The 22,930-nt window shown below is 38.4% G+C and overlaps 2 protein-coding genes and 2 non-coding genes across 4 annotated transcripts; 2 read left to right on the top strand and 2 right to left on the bottom strand.

Moving 5' to 3' along the window:
- LOC105390980 lies at positions 1-16,206 on the bottom strand. Its single transcript, XM_048627942.1, has 6 exons — positions 15,947-16,206; positions 6,315-6,460; positions 5,076-5,436; positions 956-1,065; positions 296-426; positions 1-85 (listed from the first exon to the last, which is right to left on the bottom strand). Exons 2-6 carry the CDS (start codon positions 6,453-6,455, stop codon positions 1-3), a joined length of 828 nt encoding a protein of 275 aa, XP_048483899.1. The 5' UTR covers positions 6,456-6,460; positions 15,947-16,206.
- LOC105388612 (NADH dehydrogenase [ubiquinone] 1 alpha subcomplex subunit 11) lies at positions 1,751-3,469 on the top strand. The gene is made up of 4 exons (XM_048627586.1): positions 1,751-1,880; positions 2,078-2,291; positions 2,699-2,905; positions 3,275-3,469. Exons 1-4 carry the CDS (start codon positions 1,800-1,802, stop codon positions 3,400-3,402), a joined length of 630 nt encoding a protein of 209 aa, XP_048483543.1. The 5' UTR covers positions 1,751-1,799; the 3' UTR covers positions 3,403-3,469.
- On the top strand, positions 11,032-11,104 carry Trnav-cac. The gene has a single exon. It is a non-coding gene; the product is annotated as a tRNA-Val (tRNA).
- Trnay-gua lies at positions 11,525-11,613 on the bottom strand. The gene is given in 2 exon segments: positions 11,525-11,560; positions 11,577-11,613. It is a non-coding gene; the product is annotated as a tRNA-Tyr (tRNA).
- Positions 16,207-22,930: the final 6,724 nt, after the last annotated feature.

The following is a 22,930-nucleotide window of genomic DNA, read 5'->3' as shown; positions in this document are numbered from 1 at the left end:
CTAGAGCGGCGCCACCAGCGTGAGCCCCGCCCACTCGCCGCGCCACCAGGACACGCTGCACACCACTATGCCGATCAACTGCTTACTGGAACGAGGGTAGTAGGCTTATGAAGTTGTAAGTGGTATAGGACATGGTGAATGGTAATGAACAGCGCAGGGTTGTTATGGTGAGTAGCGAAGGAGGAAGAGCATCTTCAGATAGATAGCTTTAGGCTGATGGGAGTAGCTGGTCTAAAAGAAAAAGCGCGCTGCACTACACACACACACACACACACACACACACACACATACACACATACACACACACCTCGTGAAGGCGGGCGCCCCCTCGCTCCCGAGCGCGGTGGCAGCGTCCGTCAGCAGCAGCGCCGGCCGCCGCCCCGCCGCGCCGCACACCGCGCCCGTTGACACTGAGTTTAGGAACACCTGGGGAAGACGGGTGAAGGGTTAAGAGATACATTAATGAAGATATAAGTTAACACGCACTCACGCCTTGTACTAATGTACTCCTTTGCAGGGTAGGCAGAGGTGCATTGCTGCACCCACTTTTCGCCAGAGTGATGTTAGTCCCAATGTAATAGGGGGCGGGCCTATTGCCATTTGACGGGCACATCCAAGACCCGAGAACAAATATCTGTGTTTAAACAAACATCTGCCCCAGCCGGGAATCGAACCCGGGACCATCGGCTCAGTAGTCAGGGTCACTAACCACTACGCCATTCGGTCGGTAATTATATATTGTACTGTATAATAGGACCTAAAAGGATTTCCTCTGGCCATTCCAGGATTAAAAATAATCCAGGATCCTATCAGATATAGTCAGTAGATGATGGGGAGGAAACGAGTTCTCAAGTGGAGACCACCAACATGGAACGCGGGACGCACTCTTAGCCGCCTGACCTTAGACAGGACTATAACAGGCTACTTATAATAATGAAGAACCCACTCAACCCACCTCATTGCCGAAAGGCGTGGAGTGTATCTCGAGCGGCTCCCCGCGCGCCGGCGCCGGCCCCACCACGTCGTATAGCTCGGATAACGGCCGCAGAGGCTTGTGGTTCTGACCTGTAATTGGGGGGGTAAAATGCTATAATATAGTGCATAATAACAACAAAATAACAACATAGTCCGTGAAAAATGGAAAAATATTTTTATTCTACTGTACGCCTTATGAAAGTTTAGCCAGACAGTTGGAGGGATGTTTCGATACAATAAAGAATATTTGGAACAAATGGGTATAATGTACAATCAAGCCTGCATTATGCCTGTAGTCAAGGAACATGAGTACTTCTCTTAATTAAGGGCCCGTAGGCATTATACACTCACGGGCAAAGAAACAGTTCCACTTGCAAAATGCAGACACGAAATAGCCTAATTTTAAAAAAACATTTAATCGGATATTTGAACAAAATGTTTACGATTTTAGTTGCTAATATTCTGATGTACCATTATATGTACTTAAATATTTCAGAAGGCGTCATTTAGTTAGTTTTTTCCGTATAGGAGTAATTAGTTGATTTCCTGAATGGAACTTTTTCATTGCCCGGGAGTGTATTATGTATTAAGGTAGACTTAATGCTAAAAGAATTCTCTACCAATCAAAGGTATTCTGTGTTTGGGCACAGGTTTGTGTTCAAATCTTCATTAAACATTGTTTTGGGCTTTGGAAATAAATTTATGATTGAAGCATGTCAAGCCCGAAGACGTCAAGGCACTGTCAAGCAAGACCTTTGCGATTTTGCGATAATCAAACACTATAAATTATTATTTTAGAAATAACAGTTATCAAAACTGCTAATATGAGTCTCGAAGGTCCAGGGAAACCGCGTAACCACTACACCTACTACGATACCCCAGATGGACAGGATATTGATAAAAAGGTTAATACCTATATAAAAGCATCAACATCATCATCACAAGCCATCACGTCCCCACTGCTGGGGCACGGGTCTCCTTCCAGGGAAGGGTTTTTAGGCCTAATCCACATAATAAACGCTTTTTACGCCGCTCATAATCCCATAACCAAACAACATAAGTACTTTACTAACGAGAAGCCCATAACCCCACACCCCAACAGATGCTAGTATGCGCGCGCTACGGCGCCATAGCGGGTACAATCGCGGGCACATACGACGTGCTCATGTACTCCCACGCGACAGGCTTCGGGAGGGTGCTCCGCCGGTACGCAATGCACGTGGCGCCTCTAGCGGCGATGGGCGCGGTGTTCGCGGCCGTGGCTAATGGGGTGCAGAGAGTGAGGGGGGAGGATGATCAGCTTAACTATTTTTTGGGTAAGGATTGGATGGTTTTGTAATGTTTAGGAGAGGGATGTGGAGTGTTTTTTTAATGATACATCGGTGAAGTTGAGGGACGACATCGTGAAACCTCTATATCCAGATGCATGAACTCACAAAACAGCTAGGAAACCCACTAAGGCGTTTGGAAAGGGTTGTGCTTAGAGATTCCTTTCCAGTGCAGCAGGGTGCCACGTAATAGGAACTAGACAACACCCCCCCAAAAATAACACAATTAGGGGGGTGTTATTTATAACTAGGTACCTATCAATAATTTATGGCCTGAAATAATCCTACATAGTCTTCTTTGAGTACCATTTCCTGGAAAGCAATCATTCTGTTTTATCTCACTCTAAGCTGCTCTACATTATATCTGATAGCGATAAAACACTTTCACTGTCCAGGAGGCGTCGCATGCGGTCCGATCCTGGCGCTGTATCTCGGCTCCGGCCACGCCGTGGTGGCGGGCGGGCTCGCACTAGGTGCCGCCGGGATGGTGAAGAAGTTATCAGTGGACAGCGGCGTGGCACTGCTGCCGGTGCACTCGCCCCATTTGGGGAGCGTGGACGGCTGGCGGAAGGATTACTCGCTGGTTCGGGATCCGAAGGAAGGTTAGAAGACAAAGTACTTACTAAAATAGATTGGAACACTAAGGAACCAAATACGCAGAAGGATCTTTTGAGGTCTTCTGGAGGTGAAGTGGAATGTCAAAACTGCGGGACGTGCTATGAAACCTCATGGTCCCAAGGAGCGAACACCATGGTCTGTCGTCCTACTACCTACCTATACAGGGTGTTGCAAAAAGGGTATACTAAGCCGAAACCTACATGTGCAGCATGGTATATCTAAGCCCGAAACTGAAATGAGAATTTGGAAATTCGCGAAAAAAAAAAATGTTATAATTTTATTATAAAATATGTATATGCTACGTTCGTGGTTTTCACTAAATAGCCTCAATTTCAACAAATGTTTTGTTCCAGGTCACGTTTGCAGAGAGTGTGTGCCTGAGAACCAAGACGAAAGTGAGAAAGATTCGAACTTAGCTGGTGCCGATGACGCTGGGGCTAACAATACTGACGACAACAATGAGAAGAAGAAAAAATGCTAAATGTTTAGTTTCATAATACTGATAATACTGCATTATTTAATTAAAGATTCATTATGTTCTTTATGAACCACTTATTTTTACCATCATTCCTATTAACCTACGTGTTATTTATTTATTTATTTATTGATGGGAAAACCAACAGCTTATATCTAGGTACATTTGTGCATTATAGTAGGGGTTACATAACAAAGCCAATTACAGGTTTCCACGTATAAAAAATAAACAGTAAAGAAGCTTAAAGTCCTAAATCATCGTCTTTCTAGAGGACATAGTTAAATATAAAGGTTATAAACATGAAGAGAACAAAGAATACATATAAGTAATATAACAACGACTTACATAATTAAGTAACAATAGTTAAAGTAGTAGTATGCAGTTTGTAGTTCCCAGAAGCAACATAAAGTACCAAAAAAAAAATATATATTATATAATTATATACTATGTACTTATTAGGATGTTTAGGTTTGATGAGGCCGGCGTATAGAATTAAGATATATATTTATCATACAGTAAATAAATAGTAGTAGGTTGTAATCGGTTGTAATCATTTAAATAATAACATTTTACATCACATTAAGAACAAAAGACCGCCACAACTGAGAATCTTCAGAACATTCATACCTATTTGACCATCACTGATAAGTATATACTTAATAAAAACATAACAGTGCCCTACGACTGCCATTTTGCGAATCTTGGGATCAGTAGTTAAACTGCTAGAAAAAAATGTTATAGGTATAACTGTTAGGTATGTATATAACAGTGCCCTACGACTGACATTTAGCAAGTCTTGGGATCAGTGATTAAACTGCTGGATAATGTATGGATAACTGTTATAAGGATATTCAGCTGATAGCATAAACAACAAACATATCAAAGGGTGTAGGTATGTATTTATAGCTATACGGTCAATTAGAAGATGCCCACGATTAGGCTTTGGTTGGTTAAGTTTCAATAACAACAATTTGAGCTAAATTCTCAATTGTATAATTTAATCTATATGCATACATTCCTAGCCCTACGATTATAAAAAAATATATCTTGGGATCGGTCGTCATGCGATAATACATAGACCGCTAGGTATGGACATATAATTACTTTACTCTAATCTAAGTCAGTACAGTCGTGTAAAGCAATGTAAAGCAACACTATATCATACGGTACAGTTCATAGTTCTTGCGTCAGTTAAATAAGATAAGACACAAAAAATACCTAGATCTAGTGTTCATTAAGATGCTCAATTATACTTTTTTTGAAGGTTAGCTTTGAACAGATGAAGGGGTCCACATCAGAAAATATATTATTGTATGTCTTAGCTATACGAGTTAAAGTAGTGTTTTGAGTGTAGTTAACGCGATGATACGGGATGCGGAAAAGCTGCGTGTGGCGCGTGCGGGAGGAGGGTACCAGCAGCCCGAGCTGCGCCAGCAGCGCCGGGTCTCCGCGACCGCGCACTAGGTCGTAAAGCATGGACATATCTGCTAGTTTTCTGCGGTTATTCAGAGTGAGACTATGGTAGTGTTTGCAGCTATTAGCGTTATCCCTTATCTTATGTGCCAGTTAAATAGATAACTGAAAAGTTTTACTAATGCAAAGTTAAAAGCGTTTCGCCTTCACAGCACTAGTGTAAAATGTGACGACATAAATTCTACAAACAAACAAAACACACTCACCCCTGACCTGATCCTCCAAATCAATCAGCAGAAACACAGACAACAGGGTGTTCCCGAGCTGGCTCTGCTTATCAGCGTCTCCATCCCTATGCCCTATCGTCCAGCTATACAGGATGTCCTCCACACAGCGATCCAACACCGGACACTGCCACACGTGGCATATCCTCCCAGTTAAAACCCTCATCTGGTAGCTACTATGGCCAAGTTCCAACGGGTCCTCTCGCTTCCTGGCTAGTTTGGCGACTCCATCGTAGTCTGTTTCAGAGTCTTCTCGCTCGCAAGTGACGTATATTTCTGGGAGGTGCTCGTAGAATTGATCGCTTAGGATCGGCTTGCCTTTCGCTCGGCTTATTAATTCGGCCTGTGGGTTAATGAAAGTTTAATGTAAACGCATGCTAGGCAATTAAATTGAGGGACAACGATCATTTTGAATAAGTATAGGTTTTCTCGTGAATTTATTTTCATACAGAAAAAACGCCTCTTCCTATTATGCCTTACGGACGGTACTTATCTACTCAGTCAATCCATACAGAAGTAGGTTTGAAAAAACTCAAATAGTAAGTAGTGACTAGTGATGTTTAAGGCCTCTATTCTATTCTCTGCGGTGTGTAAGTACCTGCACCTGGCTCTCTCGAATGGAACCGTTGTGCATATCCCCAAGGTCTGCCTTCCTAAGTTTGGACCATTTTCCCACCACGCTGGTCCACTGCGGGTTGGTGGGTTCACATATCTAGATTTGCTAGATCTAGATATGCAGGTTTCCTCACGATGTTTTCGTTCACTGTAAGAGCGATGGTATACATTGTACTTAAGTTAAAAGAACTCATTGGTACATGTCAGCGCCGGGATTCGAACCCGCATCTCTGGCGCGGGAAGCGGGCGCTTACCCGACTGAGCTACCTCCGCTTCACATAATTATGACCGAAGTTACTATTTAACCAACCGTAGTCGATAAAAGGCTATTGATGACTTTGTAGATGACTAGAAGTGCTGCTCATATGACGATGATTCTCTAAATATTCATACAGGGTGTTGCAAAAAGTGTATACTAAGCCGAAACATACAACGTGTGCAGTATGATCTAAGCCCGAAAATGAAACCAAAAAGGCAAAATTCTCAACAACAAAAAAATATTTGCCATAGAAATATTGTTGGTATTTTGTATTTTTTAGTAGAACGTAGATTTCGGATTATTTTATCCTTTTTACAACCCCCTGTATAGCCAGTGTATCAAGCTACCTGCTTCAACGGGGACAGTATGGAACCGTGGGTCAGCACCCAGCGGCTGGAGATCTTGATGCCGGACGCCGCCACCGTGATGATGTTCGCTTGTTCTCCCTCAGAGTGGTTGTAGGAGACCAGCACGCCTACCGGCTTCATTGTGGCTGGAAGGAACGGGTTTCTGTTTAAGCAATTATTATTATGTTGTTGTTTTTCCATCTCGGGACCATGGGGTCCCGGACATTTGGAAGGCGTGCATGGGGCCGAAGCCAATATGTAGAGGCCCTTTTGACAACATTAATCTACTTATATGAAATGTGTCACTAACCGACGATTTACTATTATTATCACTTTAATAGCTGATCACGGACTAGATAAGTACTGGCCAAATAATATGGCAATGGATAAAAGTCTTGGCTTTCAAAGGGTTAAGTTAGTGCTAGCATTCTTTAGCAGGTAACCTTTGGAGATGTTGAAAAAGTGATTGGTAGTAAGATTGTCAGGAAACCAAGGAATGACTTCACAGGTAAGTATATCGAAGACGATGCGAAGGCCTATCGACAATGTTCTGGCAGCAAACAAACACTACAGCTGATGATCTAGAGCAACGGTCAGCAACAGGCGGACCGCGGTCCGTTTGCGGACCGCGAAAGGTTGAACCTCGGACCGCCAAATATTGTTATGTAGGCATGTCAAGTATACATAAATACTTTGAATATTATTGTAATATTTTGAACCAACCAATTTAGCTACCAACCACCAAGCTAACTTAGTACCTTCTTCTTCTTCTTATGTCCTTTAACTCTTAGTGGAGCATAGGGCCGCAACTACAGCTTTCCACTTCTGACGATCAGAGGCAGCAGCCACAACTTCTGGCCAGCTCATGTTGATCGACTTGACATGGATAAGGACATTAGCCCAGGAGGGGCTAATGTCCTTCCTTATCCAAGTTATTCTTGGGCGCCCTATCCTTCTTTTTCCTTGCGGGGCAAAAACTAGGGCCTGCTTTGTGAGGCGAGAGTCCTCCTGCCGCAACGAATGACCTATCCAGCGCCATTTTCGATCGAGGATCTCTAAATGCGTAGGTCTCTGGTTTGTGAGAGTCCAAAGGTCTTCATTTCTGATGGTTCGTGGCCAAAATATTCCCAGAAAAACTTGAAGCTTGTGGGAAATATCTTTACGCACAAACCAAGTCTAACCCGTATAAGAGGACAGTTTTTACGTTGGAGTTAAAGATCCTGATTTTGGTGTTACGGTTGATGAACTTAATCAAATTAATCTGTTTTACAACATCGATATCGCCGTCGATTCGCCGCGCGCGCTCTGTTCATAGGTACTCATAGCTTCTCCGATGACCATAATAATTATAATGAGGAGAACTCTGAAGCAATGTTTACATATTTTTTTTATTTTAGCAACGAATTCGCCACAAGGTTCCAAGACTTAGCAGAGATGGGAAAGCTATCTCCGTTTCTTAAGTCACCCTTTGAAGTTGATGCAGCTGCTGAATGGAGAGATGTGGCTGCCAAGCACCGGTCCTTGGTGCCAAGTTATTTAATCTGCCAAAGGCGTCACTTCAAATGGAAATAATTGATCTGCAAGAAGATGTGTCCTTGCAAATAGGTATATAAAAAGGTGATAACTGAAGAATTTTGGGTCAAACATGTCCCAGAAAATATCAAAATTGCAAAAAACTTGCCATCAAGTTGGCGACTATTTTTGGTTCGATATAATATATGCGAAAAATCTTTTTAAAATTTTCAGATTTTTTTGTAAAACAAATCTTGTTTGAGATTAAAAGACACTCACTTAGAAGACACTCTTCGAATTAGTTGTTCTTCACGAGAACCAAACTATAAAAACCTGGCTCAAGACCGCCGACACATTTTTTTAACTAATTTTAGTAATAAATAGCTGTACTTACTCAATTATTATCAGTTTTTTTTTCTGGACCTTTAAAAAATTTTCGACCAATATCCGGACTCTACCTAAAACTACTTGCCGACCCCTGATCTAGAGTATTAGGCATGACAGAATAGCGTCAGTCGCTGACTACCCAGAGTGATCCAGACGTAATAATTGGATAGGTACGTCACTCGCTGGGGCTCCTTTCGTGCACCTAGTAATCGACAATTCAAAACTATGAAACATTTACGAACTTATGACCAATTAATGTCAAAATAATACTTAATACAAAATATGATTGAATTTGGAACGAATTACAATGTTTTAACGGGTTCGGTTGTTGATAGTGATAGGCCTAGAAAATTGTAAGTACCTACCATATAAATTATCCCGAGAAATTATCTGATAACATGTGACCGTTGACGAAATAAGGCCTAAAATGAGGAATACCTAATACCTAATAGGGATTACATGGCGTGGCGACGCAGACAAAGAATAAGCAAACCCCTGGAGAGTAATCCTAGAAAACGTCACAAATAGAAATAGAATGTGACGACACAAAACGTAATTTCGCGATACATTTGAGCGACCTCAACGAAAATTATAAGGCCGCCGTTGACGCAAGAAAAATATTTCCATATTTCCTTTCAAAAGTACTAACACGCGACACTTTGGATATTCGTCCATTGCTTGCTTGCTATCTACCACCCTCCCCAACAAACTTCATGACAACACCGCATTGAACATCGCAGGAAATGTAAGCTTAGAATAATGTCGCATTGGGTTGTTCATAGTAGCAAAGTCATTGGTCATGAGGACAGGGTGCGCACTAGATTACATGGTACGTTTGATATGAGGCGCGCCCTCAGAATGGGGTGTAAAGAGTTATATTCAGCGGGTGGTAGATAAAATAGCATTAATTTGGAATCATGTGAGTATAAAAGAGCTGTGTCGGTGTTGTTCGCCACCGCCATACTAGCGCCACCGTGTGAGGCGCCCGCGGCTTCCAAGTTTGAATTGTTTTTTATTCGGATTTTTTTCAGCCAGTGCTCTGAGCTAGGCAGTTTCATTTTAAGGTGAGTTTATATTTGGTCCTTATAATTATCGTTTATATAACGTTTTCAAAAATTAATTTCTTGCCCTAGGTATTCTATTAAAGTTTGGTTCCATTTTTTTTTAAATTTCAACTGAGTCGGCATTTTTTGAAAAGGGCTTTTACCTAATATATAAGTTAATTTTGTTTTTTTTAGATTCGCCCTTAACATTATTGGAAATATGGAACTTTTACTGTACTAACTAAAATTTTACACTGATAAAATTATGTATCTGAGAATAAATAAAATACTACTTAATAAGTGAAGTTACAAATAATACCTACACTCTCGTAAAAGTTCCACCCGCAAAATGCCGACCACAATTAATGGCCCAAACATAATAGAAACGAAAAACTTTAGTTTTTAGTTGGTAATATTCTGATACGCTTTTAAAATATACTTCAATATTACAGTCGAGAAGGAAGCTATAATCCGTTTAGGAGTAATGAAGTCCTATGTCACTGGAACATTTTCATCGTGAAACATCGAGCGCGGTGAACATACATTTATTATAAATAAATACCCGACTAGGTACTTCAAGTAGGGAAATAATAGAATTAAATAGTTCATGGTGAATAAGTACAGATGGCGACACTGTTCCTATGATGTTCCTCTAAGCTATTTATGTATAGTGAAACTATAAAGTCCTGAAATTAAATGAGGGCACTGCTATCTTTCATGTAGCAACCCTATATAGAGAAACATAACTGACTTTGATACTTGATATTTTGCCTGTTAACTTCCTACCTATTTATGTATTTTAAAAACAACTTACCATCCACAAAAAAGCTCTTATACAAGCTAGAAGATGTTAATATGAAGGCTAATAGTGAAACCAATAAATATTTATTTAGATAGCGTTATTACAACTGTATAAAAAAACTGGATCTGTTGACGAAGGGCACACATAGTAAAGACATCAATTTCTCTTTTTTGACGGCCAGTTCTGTTTCTTCCAGGAGTTAGAAATATTCCATATTTTGCCCTCTTTGGCACGCTGGTCCGTAGTAACTATAAAATAAAATAAAAAAATCTTTTTGAGTTACACAATGCCCCCCAAATTCACACAATATGAATTTAGTAAGTAAACAAACATATATCTTCAAGTATCAAAATGTTAAGGTTTGACTTAACTGAAACCAGATGAAACCTACAATCAGTGGTATGTAAACAATGTTCGACTTGGGCTCTAAACCTAGGTTTATCGATAAATGAAGCGTTGGTACTAATAAAAATGAGTTATTACAATTTGTACAATGCTACATACCCGTCATAGACGCTGTACGAGCGTAAACATCCTCCAAATTCGACAAAATGTGTCCAGCTTGATGTTCCGCTAAACATTGTATTAAAACTCGATAAATAACTTCACTAGCTTGACTACGAATATTTTTCTTCATCTTCCTAATTCTAACCAAGCGTAAATTGTTGCTTTTATCTAGATTATCCTTATAATAAATAAGAAAATTAAAAAAAACAGCCACCGCCTATTGACATAAACAATTGTTATGACTTTTATGTTTCTTTTCTAATGGTGCCAGGCTGCTGAAAATTTTAGTTCCTCAAACATTAATTTCAGGACTTTATAGTTTCACTGTAATAAAATAAATCTAAATGGCCATTTTGTACAAAAAACAAAAATCACAACATGATACTTAACCGATGATCAAAGGATAACCGCTGCTTTTTAAAGTTAGCATTCAAATAAATCTGAAAATTTTGCTGTCCATAGACATGTTTCCGTAGTGTAGTGGTTATCACGTGTGCTTCACACGCACAAGGCCCCCGGTTCGATCCCGGGCGGAAACAGATATTTTTTTCTTTTTATATTATGTTCAATTATTATTAATTTCTTAGAATATATATTTATTATAGTACATTATAAAATATACAAATCATAAAAGTATACTTGGTAATAAGACTAGATATCATTCAAAGCTTTTTTTAATTATATTAATTTCTGAGAAAATAGATAGATATAAAATTAAAAAGTTGTAACATAAGGCCACTTGCAGAAACATATTAAATCTAGATTTAGTGTCAAATCTCGATTTAAGAAACGTCAATCCATATAAATATTTGACACTAAATCGAGATTTAACACTAAATCTAGATTTAATATGGTGGTGCAAGTGGCCCTTAGGGTCTAAAAGAAAATCTTATCACTAAAAGCTATTATCTTCCAAAAGAAAAAAAGAAATATATTTTCCAAAAGAAAAAAAGGAATGTTCCTTCGAGCCGGATTTGAACCAGCGACCTATGGATATCTTTGAATTGCACACTACAGTCCACCGCTCTACCAACTGAGCTATCGAAGGTTGAAGTCACACTGCGAAATTATCTATTAGGTTCTAAAGCTGTTTATTGAGAAAGGAAAATTTTAATATTTTGGAAGTAGGATGTCATTAGTTTTGAATTTGAACAAGGAACACTAGGTACGTTCTTGTTTTGAACTTGGGCTAGCTAAATCAGATATTGAATATAACTAAATTTTAGATACACAAATGAAACCAATAACTAATATTATGCAAGTATATTTATTTGAGACGACCGAATGGCGTAGTGGTTAGTGACCTGACTACTGAGCCGGTGGTCCCGGGTTCGATTCCCGGCTGGGGCAGATATTTGTTTAAACACAGATATTTGTTCTCGGGTCTTGGATGTGCCCGTAAAATGGCAATAGGCCCGCCCCCTATTACATTGGGACTAACATAACACTCTGGCGAAAAGTGGGTGCAGCAATGCACCTCTGCCTACCCCGCAAGGGAGTACATTAGTACAAGGCGGGAGTGCGTGTTTTTTTTTCTAGTAATAAATATTTATTACTAGAAAAATATTTACTTAAATCAAATAACCTTACTATTATTCTATACTTACATAGTTCTTGTATGTACTTAAATAGTTTCCAGATTATCTTTAGTTTCCAGTATGAGCCAGTTTTTTATCTCCTTTCTTATACAAATCGGAACAATAGCGTATAACGAATCAATAGGACCTAATTAATTAATAAACTACAGCAAGTTTATCTTATATTGCATCAGAACAGAAACTACATTGGTTGACCTACATTTTAGAAATATAGTTTAACTACCTTCACCTAAGTTTGTACATATTTAATAGGTGCACATATTATGTACTATACAGAAGAAAGCAAAGTTGCTTCCGGCGTCAGTTTGTACCTTACCTATGTACTTATCTATAATCAGACATATAAAACTAAGTATAGAACGAATTTTGCTAGAATGTCTCCCTTGAAATTACAGGTCTATCTACCTCCATTTTATTAATTAGTTATTAAAGTTGTACAAGTTCATGAGCAATCAAAAGTTTGCAAGAAATAGCCGAAGCCTGAGACTGACTACAGGGTAGGAGGTAATGGCTTTTCGCGTCAATTCTTACGTAAAATTCCTAAAATAAATTAAAGGTAAACGGCTACTATTATTTCCAACATTCCTAGAGTTTCTATCAAATTAAAACGTCGTTTCCAGATTTTTTAACAAATATCTTCTGCTAGAAACTGAACTTCCGTCAAACATTACGAAAACGTCCAGTCGTCACGTTACGTAAACTACGTATTTGCCGTAAAAAATACCTACTGTTAATTAACGCTGCCAAAGCAGGTTTTTAAAATGCAATCGACGGAATCGAATACGATTGGTTGAAAAAGGTGGTGTGACAGCCGCGCCTTGGTCGGGCCTATATCTACTAAGAGTTTCAGTGATGCTATCGCAATCTCTATTGCAACGCAGCAGAGACTTGTTGAGCGTGGCCTTGTTTTGGGCCTCAGTATCACAACATCATAGTAGGAGAAGACGTCATCATCTATATATAAAATATGGTTTGCCACGTTTCGGTTAGAAATATTTACTGTAAGAACCAAACTCTGGTATTCTTATGAATTCGCGAAAAAATATGACGAGAGACTAACACCGAATTGGAAACAACAAAAGTAGTTAGTTTAGAATGAACAGCTGTGTCATTGTGTGACCACGATTTTTGTTTGCTTTATAAAGACTAGCACTAGATATCTCAGCTCAGACAAAATGCGATGCCATTAGTCACGTTGCAGCCAAGAATTGCAATGTGCCGTCAAATGTAGTCTTTGAACTACTTATGTATTATTAAGAATGGTCATGGACTGCAAGAATTTTCTAGATTGTTATACTTTTTACCTGCTCATAGAATTTCGGAAGCTCCGTTTATCTTTATGTGTTTCTCAGTAGTGTTATTTAACCTTGATCATAAGAGTCTGTGACTTTTAATAGCGCGGTTTTACCTGATAGGGTATTCAATTCTACGAAGCCTATAATTGGCTTGCATTCAATCTACATCGACATCCTGTTATATTTTCAATCACGTTCGCCTCCCCATGTGACCTTACTAGCTCATCGGGGTATCCTTGTTTAAATTCGGTCATCATCAATCAAAGGCGGTCATTCGACTTGTCCTCAATCTGAGTGGGCACTGGCTAGGGAGGGAGACGCGTATTCTGAGGACATCACAATTTATTCACCAGACTAAACCAGATTCTCGTGGCATGCTATGTGCGGTATGGTTTCCAAGCATAAGCGAATCATTACGTACCCATCGCCTCTGTTTATTTCCATGAGGTGTTTTTTTTTGTTTTCTTAGATTCCTGTGTGAAACAACAGAGGAAGCGGCCGGCTTCAGAGCTTCGCCGGTCCTTAACTCCTCAATTGAGCAAATGAGCGTGAGTAATGCAGGATCCGGTCCGTCACATGACGATTCCCTTCTGGCCTCTTCGTTTCACTTATTCCAGATATTTGTATCTTTCTACGAAAGTCGGTTCTTGGTCATATTTTCTGGATGTAGGTAGATATAGGTCGTTGGTATGCTTTGTGAGATGGAAATATATGTCTGGTCAATGTGGGTTATTCGGTTGCCTCAAGTAGATCATCCTGATCATCGGTATCGTATTTATTTAGAACGGCGGAGTATAAATCCCTAATCACGGAGAGCACTCACACGTTTATCGCTCCCGGATGGCGAGTGGCAATTTGAGAAGACTTTACCGAACCACAAACGTTACGATAAGCCCACGACAATACAATAATGGGTCTTCTGCCTAATGGGCCGCATCCTGCGGTGAGCGGGCGCCGCCAGTCAATGCTAAGACTCCGCATACCTCGCTCCGGTCAACATTGGAGTTCTTCTGTTCGCCGAGCACGTTGTGTGCGTTTCCCTGATCGTGCCAGTGATCACATTCCTCATTATTGCCTACATCCTTGTGTGGGATCCTATTAGGGCTGGCTGCGTTTGTTCCAGTGTGGCATCCGTCTCTCAAGACGAGTGTATCGAACGATGTGTCAGTTTCGAAAACGATAACGAACTCGAGTTAGTTACCGTTACATTAGTTGGTGTACCCAAAAACGGATGCAGTGCTTGTGTTGATTATGTTTGTTAGTGTTTGAAAGGATCGTTCGGTGCTGAGTTGTGACGGACATGCCTGCGACTGAACGGCTGGCATCTAGTGTGAAGAAAAAGAAGCCTCTGTCGCCGGCTCACCGCTTGAGCCACTCACAAAGCTCTATTTACTTGATGCGATAACGTTTTAGGTAAGTTTGAGGCAGTTGCTTTCTTATGTATCACATATTTACTGAAAAATGTTCCCGCGCGGGCAATAAAAAAGTTATAATTACCAAAGTTCTGTTTATCATCATCAGTCTACAATGTCAACCAGGTTTGCAGGGTATGCGTTGCCTTACGCATGTACTAACGGAACTCAATTCCTACTATTTCCTACACTAGGTTTTTTCCAGGCGGGTTTTTAAAGTACTAGGATATGTGTATAATATACTGTATTTGTAGTCATATAATATATTATACTGTATTTTGATCCGGTTGCTTCAATGATAATATCATCGAGCTAAGCTAAGAGATTAATGGTCACCGGGGCTACAGACTTCCTTTGAAAAACTATGTACACCAAAATAACCTCCTATAGATACGCTTAAATTGCAACGATCTATACCTACGAAATTCTTATTTGTACTTACCTATCGTTAATCTAAGTAAAATTGTTATCTAAATTCATTAACTTGAGTTTTTATATGTGGTCTACTACAATAATTTGTACGTAGCTATAAATATTTAGATGATATCAATAATAGCTTTATCCTACTAGACCAAAATTAAGGCCATTTAATTTAGCAAAGTATAATAAAATGTAGGTAACCTAATATCTAATGGACTCTCATCTACTACTTATAAGATACCTACAGAATACCCAACTAATTAATGAGTAGCAAACTGGTAGCAAAATACAACATGTGTAAAGATAAAGATTAGATCAGATTGTTTACCTATTTATTTGATAAGAATAGGATAATATAATAATGTGGCCCAATTGATCTAGTAGTAGGTAGTAGACAGTGCAATATAATGTAGGTAAGTGTTTAATCAATACCTACATATCGAAATTTTCAACACAAATAATAAGCAACACTAAAGCTATCCCTGCACGTACAGAATGTATGGTGTACTTAGCGCCTTCATATCTACTGTGCTACTGTGGTTCACAAAATGAAATTGTGGTAGGGAAACGGGTTTCGTCTCTTTTTCGACAATAATCTACCATTGAGGAAAAAAGCACGAGTCTGCGATATTCTATCTATGATTCACTTTACCAACCTGTAAGATGTTCTTCTGTTTTGTTTTGTTTACCTTTGAGGTTATAATTTATTGAAAAGATTTTATAAACAAAACACTGTCTCAGCCACCGTCTCAAGTTTTTTACTTCACTTTAACCTTTTACACTCACATCACTGTCACAATAAATTTTAATAATAAGTAGTACAATTAAATTAATTGAAATACATTGTAACTCAAGAAACGTAATTCGGAATCAAAGTTTATCTTTCGTTTTATCAGCTGTTTCTGTTTGCAATGCGCCATTGCAATGTGATGCTAGCGCCATCTATAAAACTATGAAATTAGTAGTTGCATGAAGATCTAAGCTCTTTATATAGATGGCGCTTTTCTTAGTTTCGGCATGTTTCGGTAATTTCGTAGTTCGGGAGTTTACAACGCAGAACTAGCGCCACCAACGGAAAGTGAACTTACCGGCCGGCCAATTAAACCAAAAGTAATTTGACTTATTATAATTATTAAACATAAGAAAAACTAAATAACCTAAATGTCTAAGCTGAAATATTCGGTGAAAAATTTACGGCCCTGTGTTTGATTGGTTAACTAGGTAGAACTTCTAGTAATGTTTTCAATTACAATTATTATTGCAGGTAGGTACTGACCGTACCTAACTGTAAACTGAAACTAGATTAGTGTATAAAAACGTTAGTGGGTAGGTGTAATCTTATTTGATGCCCTAAAAATGTCACTTACTCGAGGTCATTGGCCCGATGAAAACAAACCATTATCATTAGTTAGATAACCATAAACACAAAAACTAACTAATTTGTAGGTACTTAATTAAAAAGTAATTTAATGCTAAGAGTTAGTTATTTAGGTTAAATTGACAGTTGGACAAAACTTAAAAAAAGTCGTTCGCTACATAGGTAATGTGTAGGTATTGTTTGGTAAAATAAAATACACACGCACCAACCTACCGTCTATAAGTAGATTTCATTTCATTTCGTTTATTCATAGCGTTGCTTGAAGTATCTCCGTTTGTATAGAAAACACTGACAACCCCACACACTGATTTTTTTAAACGCAATTACTGAAGTACCTATTGCGAAATGGGTTAAGGTCATCATCAGCCTATAGCAGTTTAATGCTGGACGTAGGCCTCTCCCAAAGCACGCAACTGGATTCGATTTATGACTTTCCGCATCCAATCATAACCAGCCACCTTTCGCAAGTCGTCACCCCATCTAGCCGGAGGGCGCGCCCGTATGTAGTGGTGTGGGATCCCACATTACGTTTGCCAAGTCGCGGTCTCTACTCTAGATAGATCACATCGGTTATCGGTTCTTCGACAGATGTGACCAGTCTGCCAATTAAGCTACTCGTAACTAACTCGGTCAATAATAGAGTCCGACAGCGCTAAACTTGTGACGGGTTAAGTATGAAAGTGGGAGATCCAGACACTTTTTGTAAAACTTGGTTAACTACTAACGTATTCACAGTCCGACTCGTACTTGACCGGTTTTTTTAATAACCTTATAAGATGATTTTCAAAATCCGATGCTTGAGGCACCACGAGCGCAGACTATGACGTCATTGACGGAACATTTCCAAAAGAAAAGGGAATCCTCAAAAATAAATAACACTTGGCAACATGCTTTATCATCAAATCATCAGTTTGAGTGGCATGGGGAGGTCCTACTAATGTTGCCTGCAGGAGGGTTATTCTACACTGACGAAAAACGAACGAAGAGAGCTGCTGCAATCGGCACGTTTAATACAACGAGATGAAGTCATGACTCGCGCAGCAGCGACAGCGGTTCGAAACTTAGTATTTCGTCATATGTAGAGTGACCCCACAGGCTCCAGTTCGGTTACCTGGTCCCGCCCTATAAAAATATGTAATCAGGGATATGTCAGCCACGGACTCGTCTAAGTTTTTGTTACACAAATATTTTCCATTCACCACAACATACCTAGAGATGTCTGCTGCTATGATGATAAATCAATATAAAATTACGATGAAATCAATGGCGTCAATCAAATTATTACGAATCAAGTTATGATTCGTACCAAACAACTTTTTCATTTGTAATAAAACTCTACACGAGCGAGTGACAATGACGTCAGTAAATAAATAAAAAAAAACTAGAGCAGTGCCATTAAAACGGTGGTGTTTTAAAATTAAAAGCCGGCACCCACTTCCATTCACTTTTTTTACTACATTTTTTTCCCCCACGGGTTTCCCCATGACTCTTGCTAAGTAGTAACCGATTTAAAATGGGCAAGTGTAGTTAAACAATAAATAAGATGGGGTCTGTTTTAAGTATTTTTCATAGGGGCAACTGATACACTCATTAGCAATGAAAAAGTGCCACTTACAAAATGTCGACACCATGCCTTAAGTAAGTACCCCTAGTTTTAAAACATTTAATTAAGAATTTGATCAAAATATCTACGTTCTTAGTTGGTAATAAATATTCTGATCCTGCTATCTCTGTAATAACTACCTATATCTAGAGTCTATAGACATTTTATTGTATGGTTACTATTTAGGTATACCTACCAACAAAATTACACACAGCGACATTATTAAACAACTGAACGCTAAAACGCTTGCGGTTACTAATTCGATCATTAATTAGTTTTTAATTCAAAAAATAACAATTAGGGTCTAAAAATATACTGTGAATGATGAAAAAAGATAAACTTGCAGCACATTGGGTTCTTCCCAATTAAAATTGTGAAAAATAAAAACACATAAACGTACAAGGTTATACAGTATTTACAGAGTGAATAAAACTTATTAACCTAAGTTTAAAAAATCCAACATTGTGCAATATAAACGAACCTTCACAAGACCTCAAGACATACGACGAAGACTCTTAATTGATTTACGTCTTTCTAAGTATTCTTTATAAAACAATCTCTTTCACTTATCTTCGCCTGTGCCAAAAAGAGTGGTGTCCATACGTAATAAAAACTTATAGTAAGGGTATTTATAATCATAATAAGTAGTAAAAGATAATCATAATCAGGCACGCATCACGTCGTAGGCACAGCGCACTAATATACAACCCAGCGGACTTTATTCGATACAATGCACTTAATTTAATTGATAAAACACAACAACTATAGGTAGGGTACCTACTTATTACAATTTTAAATTTGAGATAGTATACAGGGGGCCACCCTATACAGGATGTTGCAAAATTGGTATACTAAGCCGAAACCTACATGTGCAGCATGGTACCTATATCTAAGCCCGAAACTGAAATCAGAATTTGGAAATTCGCGATTTTTTTTTTATTTTCCATTGTAAAAAGTCACGTGACCAACAAAGTTTCTATGAAAAATGATTTTTTTTTGCGAATTTTCAAATTTTGATTTCAGTTTCGGGCTTAGATATACCATGCTGCACATGTAGGTTTCGGCTTAGTATACCCTTTTTGCAACACCCTGTATTATGACGAAAAACTAAGTTTCTGACTGCACGTGCCGATTGCACGAGAGCTCCCGTTCGTCCGTTTTTCGAGTCCTCCAGGGTCTAACGATCTCTTCCAGGCAACTTTGGCTGAATAAACGCCTTATATATAATAAACGAGGCAGGCGCATTTCATTGACGATATTCTATGTGAATAGATGTCTAATTAGTGTATAATGCGAGATTTTCCTTACGAACTCATGAATCACGATTGGTGCTGAAGATTGAGAAACCAACTATTTCGAGTGACGTATGACGGCGGTGGGCAGCGGGTTGCATCAGCCGCATAGGAACGTAAGTGAATTTTATACGCGAGGCGACCTGCCCATTGCCCATTTCTGTGAGTTGAGCTCTTGAGACAGACAGTCTGACGGTTCTACCTTTTTTGGCATAACATTTTTTTGCCTAATCTCGTATTGCATAGTAACGTTTGGTCAAAGTCTCGTTACGCCGAAAATCGTATGGCATAAATCTCGTTTAGTAAAAAGTTATTTCGCATAACATTGTTTAGCCTAATAATGGTATGGCCAAATCTTGAATAGCCTAATAATGCTATGGCATAGGTTTATACAAAGTAATAATATTCGTTTGGCTTTAACTTTGACGGAGCGTCTCCCTACATAGCGCAAACTGGTGCCTTGTATTATTTCCGCTGTTTGGAAAACGCTCCGCTCCGCTTCGCTGCGCTCCGCTTTGGTTTTGGTGAACATGTGCACCTAACACGCTCCTCCTCGCTTTGCTCTTCGTCGCACCTATTTTTAGGTTTCGATCTCATGGGGTTTGTAATAATTATATTGGTCGTTAACTTTCGATTTTTTGATCATACAATATCGTGATTTTCGGGATGTAGGAGAAAAATACCACAATTTGTACATTTACTACATACTTAAAATATTATTTATTAAGATAACATTAGGAGAAACAAGATTATACATAGGTATAGACGAACATAAATTTGAGCAAACGAAACTTAGGTGTTTAAAGATTGTGCCTAAAGAGTTTTAGACGAAACGAGCCTTATGCCACGTAAGTCTTGGCAAAGTGATGGTTCGGCCAAAAAAGTTTAGACCATACGAGTTATGCGAAATAAGTTTTGGTCAATAAAGATTATGCCAGATGAGCGGAACCCCAGTCTGACATGTCGATTTTATGTGGTCAGATAGGAGCAGAATGGTCTCTAGCTCACGAAAAACGAAGTTTCGGAGCGCTTATTTGCTAATAATATAAAGTCATGTATCTAGGGTTTTATTTAAACTTTGTTTTTTTTTAAGCTGGAGTAACCCTCCTTATTCGTGAGATCATGCTTGCGTATCGGCTGTTATAACCGAAGGGATAGTCAGAGGAACAGAGGAATCCAATCCTCATCATTCAATCACGGGCAATGAAAAGGTTCCACTGAGAAAAACACCAAATTACTTCTAAACGGAAAAAGCTAGCTTAACAGAGCATCAGGATATTACCAACTAAAATCGGTAATTTTGTTCCATTTTTAGGGTTCCGTAGCCAAAATGGCAAAAACGGAACCCTTATAGTTTCGTCATGTCCGTCTGTCCGTCTGTCCGTCTGTCACAGCCGATTTACTCGGAAACTATAAGTGCTACAGTGATGAAATTTGATGGGAATATGTGTTGTATGAACCGCTACAAAAATATGACACTAAATAGTAAAAAAAAGAATTGGGGGTGGGGCCCCCCATACATGTAACTGAGGGATGAAATTTTTTTTTTCGATGTACATACCCGTGTGGGCTATCAATGGAAAGGTCTTTTAAAATGATATAAAGTTTTCTAAAAAACATTTTTCTTAAAGTGAACGGTTTTTGAGATATCAGCTCTCAAAGTCGTAAAAAGTATGTCCCCCCCCCTCTATTTTTATAACTACGGGGTATAAAATTCTAAAAAAAATAGAGGTGATGCATGCTAATTAACTCTTTCAACGATTTTTGGTTTGATCAAAGTATCTCTTATAGTTTTTGAGATAGGTTGATTTAACTGTAATTTGCTACGGAACCCTTTGTGCGCGAGCCCGACTCGCACTTGGCCGGTTTTTTAATTAAATCTTTGAAAAAATTGGGGTCGTTTGTCGGAATTTTGTAAGTGGAACTTTTTTATTGCCCGGCAGTGTATAATTATGATTTTCTTTTATTTGCTATTAATTAATTAGATAAGTTTTTTTAGAATATTAATTTAAATTAATTTAAATGGATTTTGGCAATAGCCTTAATTGCAACATGACACGTTTATAAATTTTGACCTTTCGATTGAAAGAAAGAGATAGTAGTAAAGAGTCCTTTCTTATAAATCATCTGCCTGAAACTATATTTTTATGAATTTAATAGTCACTATTACTAACGATTACTGAGACAGGAATATGTAGAGATCCACTGATTTTATTTGAACTTTTGGTTGGACAGGTTCAAGTCAGCTACAAATTTAGCTAGGTATATTAGACAAAAATCTGCCCGGTAGTCCAAGAGTGTCACAATTTTCTAAGAATTTTTGGTTAAAAACATGTCATTTGCTTACATTTTACTGACGTCACAAAATAATTCAAAAGTAAACAAAATATTGGTAGGGCTTACTGAAACTTATCTGATTTTTTATGATGCTCCTAATCCTGATTATACATCGCAGTAATAAAGTAGCAATATACAGCGATTATGTCATTTATCACGGTTCTGATATGATAATGTTTAGCAGACATAGCTGATATGATACCAATAAGTAAGGGACTTGTTTCATAATTTTGGGCTACTTAGAAGATAAGTTTTATTGAACTTTAATTGATTAAATACCGACTAGTAAGTATACATAATATACCTAGAGATTTCAAGCTATGTTTAGCATGTACCATAGTACAATCACGGAGTTCGCCAATTCAACCGAGAATTTACCCTACCCTAATAAATTAGTTTTTTTTACCTGTGGTAGGGTAAATTCCCGGACAAAGTACGTTTCCCAGAATTCACCCTATGGTCAATTTTCTAGGGTAACAGATAGGAATCACCAAAAATGTGGTCGTCGAGGACTGCCTCGATGACAGACTAACATAAGGCATGGCATGTAAATAATAAAAATTAGGTGCCATCATTAAATTAAGTCCATTCTGTTACAGAATCATTCGGGATCACTTATAGCAATTAATACTTTATGACTATTCATGAAAAAGAGTAAATTATTTAGTGTTTACTGGTAATATGACTAATTAGATAACATGCGATATAAATATGAAACTAAGCCATAAACGAAAGAGTAAAAGCACCTAACTTTAATGTGTATGATACAGATTTTTATATTTATTTATTATTTTACATAGTTTCTGTAAATAAGTAACCTATTGACGTTTTATAAAATCACTTGCCTCAACTTAAGCTAGCGTAGCTTTAAAGTTTTGGCAATATCTTTTAGTATGGCCATTATAGACACTGAAGACATCAACAGGTTTTTGTGGAAAGAACTGACCAATTTTCTTTTAGAAATGAAAGCAAATGACATATATGTTTTTAACTACTTAAATATACTAGATCTATTATTTGTGAATATATA

Source organism: Plutella xylostella, chromosome 19 (genome assembly GCF_932276165.1).
Source record: "Plutella xylostella chromosome 19, ilPluXylo3.1, whole genome shotgun sequence".
Taxonomy (NCBI): Eukaryota; Metazoa; Arthropoda; class Insecta; order Lepidoptera; family Plutellidae; genus Plutella; species Plutella xylostella.
This window is presented reverse-complemented; position numbering and strand designations above follow the sequence as displayed.